This window comes from Anomaloglossus baeobatrachus, chromosome 4 (assembly GCF_048569485.1).
Source record: "Anomaloglossus baeobatrachus isolate aAnoBae1 chromosome 4, aAnoBae1.hap1, whole genome shotgun sequence".
Taxonomy (NCBI): Eukaryota; Metazoa; Chordata; class Amphibia; order Anura; family Aromobatidae; genus Anomaloglossus; species Anomaloglossus baeobatrachus.
The window spans coordinates 76852588-76862314 of NC_134356.1; the positions used below are offsets into that span (position 1 = coordinate 76852588).

A 9727-nucleotide genomic window follows, 5' to 3' on the forward strand; every position below is an offset into this window, starting at 1 on the left:
GATCCAAACTTGGTCCGAGGAAGTTCGGAATCTCTGATTGGCAGTTTGAGTCTTCGCCCACATACAGCCAGCCATAAACAAATCACTTATGGGGAGGGTGGGCAGGCATTTTCAAACTTTTTTTGGTACACACTACATCCGATCACGCTGTTGTCACCCCCAAAGTGAGCCCTTCAAACACTGCAAGAGGCTCGCACAGGGCTAAACACCAAGAGTACCTGAGCACAGCGTTGCTCCTGCAAGTTAAGTTTGCACATACAACATCCGGACTCCAAGCCCAAGCCCTGTTTTTTAAATTTGGTGTTTGATTCAAAAACCGAACCTTGGGTTGCTCATCTCTACTGAGGAGGCAATTTGCATATTTAATTTCAGGAAAGAGTATTGCATGGTGTTTAAGTCTCCTCATACTGACATATCACTCTCCACAAGTAGAAATCTTACCCCTTAGATTCTAAGAGATCATAGACAGAAGGGTTGTTTTTAGCAGACAACTTCTTAAAACAGGGTTTCTAGGTATTAAACAGGTCAATCTCCTTAAAAACAGAATCAGTCTAATCTATAGTCTGTGTTTATGTCATATACTTCTCATATAACTCCATAGTGTTGTGCTGAGTAAACTTTAAAATAACTAAATAAATATAAGAATTATATATTTTTTTCAGTATGATATTATGATGCCTAAAATATACTGGTAAATGACAAAGTATTTAAAGCAAATAACAATGTTGTACAAACTAAACAAATTCTTCAGAAACAAATCTTAAAGGTATATACTGATTTTGAAACATAACTGAATAAATTACATTTACTTTAAATTTTGAATAATACAATAATATTGAATAATACAATAGTATAATTAAATTGGAGGAGGCACAAAAAAAAAGGGGAGCAATTACTTTTTATTGTGAATCCTGGAGGGGAAGAGAACAAAAAATAAGAAGTGGGAAGTGTCAATAAATAGGGGACAAAACACAAAACAAAAATTAAGACAAGTAGAACTTTTTCATGCTTTCTAGCTCATAGCAACAATTGAAACGAGTGTCTACTTTACAGCTAGGTCTCGTAGTTATCAATCCTTCAAGTACTTAAATATAGTTTAGAGCATTAATCACTTACCATTGCAGAAGTTCCTGATGCCAAGCTGCCAATATTAGAATTTAGATAACCCAATGATGATTGATGAAAGTTTGGAGTGAAAAGAATCAAATCATTTTTTGGAGAAATGCCATTCAAGTTGACTTTATACTGACGTTGTTGAGAGTAAGTCCAGCTGCCGGCTATACTGGGGCACATTGTATTTCGCTTCAGTTCATCAATTTCCTGGGTATATTTATTCCATCTCAATACTGTATATGTAATCAATGTAACAAGAAATACCCCAGATATTAAACAAATAGACAGAATCAAGTAAATGTTTTCATCTGGAATTTCAAAATCTTTTTTTTTATCTTTTTTTCTTTCTGCTGGTAAATCTTCCCCAAAGTCCAGCACTATGAGGACAATTGTCACGGATGTGGACATTTCTGGGTCTCCATGATCTTTCAGTACAATGGTCAATCTGTGTTCATTATCATCTGACTCTGCAAGTTGACGCAATAAAATAACATCTCCAGTGTGCTTCCCAATAGTAAAGGGAGCATTTCGTCCAAAATCTCTAAGTTCATAAGAAATCCAAGCATTGTAGCCTGAGTCCGCATCAATGGCTTTGATTTTAGTCACAAGATACCCAGCTTTACCTAATCTTGGCACAACTCCGGTAATTTCGGACTCAACATTTGGCAAGGAAGTAATAACACTTGGGGCATTATCATTAATATCTTCAATGAATATGTAGAGCATAACCTCGCTGCTCAGTGGTGGTAGTCCAGCATCGGTGGCTTTTATCTGACATTGAAATTGTGAAATCTGTTCATGGTCAAAGGATAGTAGTGCAAATACTTTCCCATTTTCCGGATTTATAGATATATATGAAGATATAGGTATTCCATCAACAGTGCTGTCAACGATTGAGTATGTAATGAATGAATTCTGGCTTATATCTGGATCGAATGCAGACACCGTGTAAATATGGGAGCCTGGCGGGTTATTTTCCTTGATAGACACTGGTTCAGAAATTTTCAAAAAAGTGGGTGGATTGTCATTAACATCATTTACTTGAATTTTAAGTGATCTAGTTACTGAAAGTGGAGGAGAACCATCATCTGTAGCTGTAATTTCAATGTCATATTCTGCTATGGTTTCCCGATCAAGTTGCCCATTTACTGTCAATGAAAAATATTCACGTAAGGTTGGAGTTATTATAAATGGAAGATTTTTAGATATATGGCAATTGACCCTTCCATTCTCTCCAGAGTCTTTATCATATGTTCGGATGACTGCAACAACTGATCCTTTTGGGGCATCTTCAGGAATGGGGACATTGAGTGAGGTCACCAGAATCTCTGGAGCGTTATCATTCATATCTATGATATTAACTAATATCTTACAGTGTCCTGTCATTGCTATTTGCCCTTTGTCAATAGCAGCTATTTGAATTTCATATATATTTTTCTTCTCATAGTCAATTTCACCGGCAACACGAATTACCCCTGTTTCTGATTCTATGTTGAAAGCTGATGATACCTGCTGGGACACTATTTCTTTTATTATATAGAATAGCTCCGCATTTTGCCCTTCATCAGAATCACTTGCATTCAGTTTGATGACAATAGTTCCATTAAGGGCGTTTTCCAACAAGCTGACTCGGTAAAATAACTGACTAAACAATGGTGCATTATCATTGACATCTTGCACTGTAATATAGAGTTGCACCATGCCACTTAATCTAGGTTTACCACCATCATATGCGGTCAATGATAAATTGTGAAAAGGAATCTGTTCTCTATCCAAAGCTTTCGTCAACACAAGCTGAACCGATTTGCTTTCATGGGTGTATGTTTGTATGTCAAGTGCAAAATATTCACTTGCACCAAGCTCGTAATTTATCACAGAGTTTGTACCTATATCTGGGTCAATGGCTCCCTCTAGTGGAAAGTGAGATCCGAGCAACATCACTTCAGATATAGACAGTTTATATTCAGATGCAGAGAAAACTGGATAGTTATCATTAATGTCTTCAATTTCTACATCAACATGATGAATCTGTACAGGTTTATCGACAATTATTTCTAGCTGCACTGTGCAAATGCTAATACCAGGACACAACTGATCCCTGTCTATAATCCTGTTCACAAACAAAATACCATTCTGCAGGTTTACCTGGAAATAGTCTGTGCCATCTTTTGAAACAATCCTCAGTCTCCTGGAGTTAATATCACTGATGTGTATTCCCAGATCTTGAGCTAATCTTCCAACAAATGTTCCATGTTTGGATTCCTCAGGTACAACATAATGGAGCTGGCACAGCACTAGATCAGCAGTCATTTGTAAGATGAAGACAAATCCCAGTCTTTGTTTTAATAAGCATTTATACAAATGGAGAAACATTTCTGCAAATGTATATAGAAGGAAAATCTTCCTATCAAAAAGAAAAAAAATAATCTTGCCAAAGGAACAGTAAAACCTGACGCAGTAATGAAATGGATTGGAAGCTGTGGTTTGTTTTTTTCTCAAGAAAAATTGTGTAAGAGTGACATCTGGTGATAAAATGTTAAACTACAAGAGAGATAAATATTTATTTTTACTCAAATTTTTTTACGAAGCTCAACCTTATAATTTGAATGGTAAAAATAGTAAAGATGACAATATCTTGTGGCAAAATTTAATTAAGCAAGCAATACGTATACAAATATATACACAAATACATATACAAATACATATAGATATATATATATATATGTATATATATATATATATATATATATATATACAAATACATATGCAAATATATATATATATATATATATATATATACAAATACATATACAAATATATGTGTATATATATATATATATATATATATATATATACACATATACAAATATTTGCTCTCTTTTAAATAAGTCATTCATTCTACAATGATTACAATCTAGCTAAACATAATATAACTAATAACAGCATTACACTTTCAATTTTCTCTTTTTTTTTTCCAGAAATATAACCTTGGATTCTACAGTTTACATGAAATAAATAGATACAATTATATGTTAGAAAGTAGTTTTATTTTCCAATAGAAAATAATAATTTTGTCATCATCATCAACTTAAAAAATATTTTTTTACACAAAGTCAAATAAAAGTACAATATCAAAAGTCATAAAAATTGCTTAACTATTGCAGGATAGAGTTTTTATCCTCTTAAAATAAAGTACAAATTTGTTTTTTAATACATTGTCCTTTTTTAAATTCTATACATTTTTTAATACTCAATCTGTTATATCCGATTTTGTTTTAAATACTCATTTTTTTTATTTTTTATTCCATATTGATTGACCATTAAATAAATTGTAATATTTAATTACAATATTAATACATGTGTAATATATATCAAAATTATATTTTGCTCCAGATGATCAAAGATAAAAGTGATGGCGAGGAAAAGCAAAATTGTATCAAGTTTGCAAAAGTAGATAAATTACAAAACACAGTATGCTTCCAGTGGATGCTCTCCCTACATAGTGTAATACATATTAGGCGTCCTTTTGCTTCTCGCGGCTGTACTCCCAATGTGGTGTAATCCATGTTGTTTCTTTTGGAATGCTAATTAATGATGAGTGAGTTTCGAAATACTCGGATTGGCGATACTCATAATGAGTACTATCTAATACTCACGTATGCATTCCGAATAGTGTGTGGAATGCATGTCAATGGGGAATATTCGCAATGTAATGAGTAACCCGAATGCCGCACTATTTCTGCGAGTAGCGAATAGTACTGCATTTGGATTACTCATTACATTACGAGTATTCCCCAGTAACTTGCATTGCACACACTATTCGGAATGCATACGTGAGTATTAGACAGTACTCATTACGAGTATCGTAAATCCGAGTAGTTCAAAACTCACTCATCATTAGTGCTGATGCTTGTTTATATCACTTCCCTTAAGTTTGCAAAAGTCTGTAACTTTGCCATTAATATTGATATTGTTAAAGTTACTTCACAATCTAGGTTTGAAAACTTGCAGCGTCCAACCAAGAAATAGCATCAAAGTATCAGAAGGCTTACAATTACTGAAAGCTATAGGGTTTAACACAAGATATTTGTTTATAACAAGATATATTCTATAATTTGCATTGTTTTATTAATATATTTCTCTCTCTGTTATTCATAAAATCTGCCATCAATATATTTTTAATATTTTAGAAAGGTTTTGGGCCGTTGCAAAGAAACTTAACACACATTAAAAGATACAAAAAATGTAGTTTTTCTAATGTTTTTCAATAATACTTATCAGCAGCACAAAATTGATACATTTGGCACATCTTTTTCATTATACTGAATAAAGGATCACAATATATTTAAAAATAAGATGGCAGTTACACGTTATTGGGATTGGCTTGTCACCTGCACAATTCATCACTTAAGGGCAATTTACAAAATGTACAACCGGCGTGTGTTTCTACCAGAAATGTTAAGTGACAATAATATTTATGAATTAGACAGGCATGCTTCGCCATGCGCCATCCCGCCATAGTTCCATACATTTTGACCAAGCTGGGCAGGATTCATATAAATCACTAAAAGTTGCAACATATTTGCACAACTATAAATTGCACAAACAATTTGTAATGTTTCAAGGTATTTTACACCAGAATCCAGAAAAACACCTTCATGTATCAGACCAATACTGTCAGGAGGTTCCTCCATAAATTATATTTCATAGCTGGGAGTAGCAAAACGAAACATTCTGTCAATAGCTTGTCAACTGATCCAATATAAAGAATTATCTTATGTAATGTATACAAAAATCAATCATATCCTCTAGTAATCAGCTATAGATGTGTCCCTCCTTTAATAACATAGTAAACATAATGAAAACTAATGATTGTCTAAAATACATCTTGAAGATAAATAATTTTTGCACAAAAGAATTACATAATTTTCATTTTGGAAACAGCTCTTCAAAGAAGTAGATGACTGGAACTCTAGAATTACCTACTTGATGTAACAATCCAAAAAGTCAATCTCAGCCTTTTTACAAGTCTAGCCATATGATTTAAAAAGCCAAATAAAAAACCCTATATTCAAACACGCATTTTGATGTTTTTAGCCCTCAGCAATTCAAGGCATGATATCTGAATTGGCTAAGCGAGAGGCCTTTGACCTGGGATTTAAGAGGTAATGTTTCTGTTTGTAAAGTGTGTCATATTGACATAAGGAGACTTATTGGCCATGAAATTCTCCTCTAGTATTTACATGTGAAAATCTCTTCACCTTGATTTGTATTAAACGCTTAAGCTGATCATCCACCAATAACAGCTGACTCAAGTATCTGTTATATGGATTTGAAGAATTAACACAAAAGTCACACTTTAAAGTGAGTCCTCAGAACAAGACCTTCATTTAAGCGCAACAAAATACTTTGGAGGTCCTACCATACTCTTTCACGCTACAGATAGCTCAAGAGGTTTCCATTCACATCACAATCACTAGTTAACCATGTACTTTATAAGCACATATAGAGTAAACATTGCAGTTGGCTAAACTCCTTACAATCAGCTTTCAGTCAGCCAAGTAAATTGTCAAATTAGTGTAGTGTATAGAACATGTTTGAAATAATTTAGAGAAAGAGATTTGTGAGTACAGGAACAGTCTAATTAGTTTTTTGGGATTTATCATGAACATGCATCTAATAGCTCTAAAACATTTCTCATTTGGATATTTATATACTTTTTGCTTCTTTTTTTGCAACAGATAGCAGTTAAATTTGTTTTTTTTGTTATATCTCTGTAAAGGAATATATGATGATAATGATGATGATGATGATGATGAACAACCGCTAAAAACATTTTAAATTATGTTCCCTTTTTCATAGAAATTATCTTTATATATTGAAAACATATTTTTGAAATCGGTGGGGCTATAAACAGTGATTTAGACTAGCACTATCTATTTTTTTAGTGTTATTTTAATTTTTTTTCATTTTATTTTTTACTTATTTAATAATTGATTAATTAATTAATTTATTTTATATACTGTAACCCTATAAGGATTTAAAAGACCTTTTGGTGGCATTTTAACATATTGATAAATCTTTTGTACTGCAGATGTCACCTGTAACAGAGGCTGGTATATTAGTCCCAGTTACAGAGGAATGTAAGACTCCTAACTGAATAGTAGAGCTGACTGGTTCTCATTGACCAACAGCAGCTCCTGTTTCCTCCTTACACGCAGCAATAATATGACCATTGAGTGGACTCTTTGGACAATTATAGTCTATGGGTAATCAAGAAGTTGTTAAATCATGTCAATACCTTTCTGCCTTAAAACTGGGCATTGTACATCTTATTTCAAATGTTCATAAAGAAATGGAAAACATTTCCAAGGAGAATCATAATTTTCTTGACCAGCTTTCCTAATGCCTTTTATGAAGCGTTATCTTTTCACATTAAAGAGTATTACTTGATATATAGAAAAAAACATATTTAAATGTTCAAATAAAATTTGTAATTAGATTATTTCTTTTTACATTGTAAATGTGAGCAAGGCAAGCTCTAATAAAAAAAATCCCCATGATTAAGCATTGATACAGACACGCAAAACGCGCATCGGGGTCCAGGGCTCCTGATCTGTCTACATTTGGGATGGTACTTGCACTTTGATTAGGTATGTTTACCAACTTATTTCTGCATTTTTGTATTATTGGCTGTGGTGATGTCTAATGAATATATTTTACATTGATCTATTTGATAGTAATTAACTATCAGGCATCTTCCTATAGACCTTTGCAGCTCTCAGTATAGATAGTTTTTCTACCCACTACTTTGTTATAGCTATGTTTTTGCACATAACTGTATTTTGTCATATCTTTTAATGTGTCTTTTTGTTCTTAATAAAATGTATTAAATAGTGACCAACAAACTCCCGTTTCTCTTGTTTAAACAAAAAATAAATTATCAATATTTGAAAATATCATCAAATATTTATATAAATTTGCCATGAAAGGTGAATATTGTTTTGGAATATTGGGTTTTGCTTTGTTCATAAGGAGTTTTTATTTTTCTGTCAAAGATTAAGGTGTAGATGGCAAAAATATTATAGTCTACCCAAACTCTAATGGAAACTTGACAAACATTATTATATCAGCATGAATTCTTAGGTTTTGTTGGGACCTGTTAAAAAAACAACTGTCTTAGTAGCTATGAATCGAATTTATAAATCTCATATAGATGAAGCGTTAGGTTAAGTAGAACTGAAAATATATCAGCATTTTGAATATAGTCTTAAAGCAAAATAGATTTTACTTAAAGATAAAGTTACTAAAGCTTGAAAGTCATCCATATAATTAAAGCTTATCTCAGCTAGCCGAAACAAACCAGCAACCAGAACCAAAATGGTGAATGTAACAAGTAGTTATGGTGATTTTTCCTCTTTGTCTTTCTGCATGTTGTGATTGTTACTAGTTTGATTTATCTCATGTTTTCAGGTTTTTAAAGCCATTTTAACCCCTTCACGAAATATAACATATTTAAGTCAACTGTCGTGTCCCTGCCTTTGATGTGGGATCACACACCATCTGTCATGATGATCCTCTTGTGAATGCCGGCTGCAAGCAAATCTCCTGCTTTGACCTGTGAGACAAATGTCTAATTGATGCAGTAAGGACACTTACGGATTTTTAAATCCAGCGAAACAAGCAAGCAGTCACTCTGACGAAATTCATCCATGCCCTAGGGGTTGATGGAATCTATCAAAACACTGCTCCAGGAGGATGAACTTCAGTATTAACCTGTGAACAAAGAGCTCAGTCTGCAGCTAGGATCCAGGACGTGAGCGGTAAGTTCAAACCGGAGATTGAGTGGTATAAAGCGGCAAGTTTCCTGTGACTAATTTAATACCTTAGAGCTGCTTGTTTTAAATCCTTTCACCCCAGGAACACCTCGGTGAGATTCTACAAGTCCTTACACCATAGAGTGTGGGACATACGGGATAAAACAGCAGCAGGGACATGGAAATTATCGCATGATCCAGGGTAAGCGCCTTTTTACATCTTAACTATTGAATGGACTCTGAACGTGCGCTTTACCGCATAAGGAACAAGAAAGATTTTTTCCATCTATTGAAGTGAGTTTTAACTCATGGTGGACTATCAGTTGCTCCTATATATTTTAAATATAATTTCTAAACATTGTTATTAATTAGCCACCGGCCGGTGCAACCTGCAGTGTGCAATAATATTATTGCCTTAAGCAATATCATTGTTCATTTACAATCTGTATACATGTAATAATTTTAACCTAACATACTAATGATTTAAACCCTATCATTAAGTGCATTTTAATCTATATGGTAGAAAGAAATTTTCTTGAATACATTTTTCCCAAAGTACAATATAAAAGAAGTTTTTAAAAATATGAAAAATAAAACAAAAGTTCAAATCATTCTCCTTTGGAACAATTGAAAATAAAACAATTACAAAAAAACACATATTTGGTTTTGCTGAATTCAGATCATGTGCGATCTATCAGTATATAAAATAAATTAACCTAACCGGTAAACAGCACAATGAAAAATTATTCAAAACATCAGAATTATGTTTTTTTGGCCACCGCAATATTGCAATAAAA

The 9727-nt window shown here is 33.0% G+C and overlaps 1 protein-coding gene across 1 annotated transcript in view; it reads right to left on the bottom strand.

Moving 5' to 3' along the window:
* LOC142303212 (protocadherin alpha-C2-like) overlaps window positions 1-3577 on the bottom strand; it is a 465288-nt gene extending 461711 nt beyond the window's left edge. The window contains exon 1 of the mRNA XM_075344416.1: window positions 1117-3577. Within this exon, the coding sequence (XP_075200531.1) occupies window positions 1117-3486 (2370 nt within the window). The 5' untranslated portion in view covers window positions 3487-3577. The remainder of the gene's footprint in view (window positions 1-1116) is intronic.
* Between the last annotated feature and the right edge of the window lie 6150 nt (window positions 3578-9727).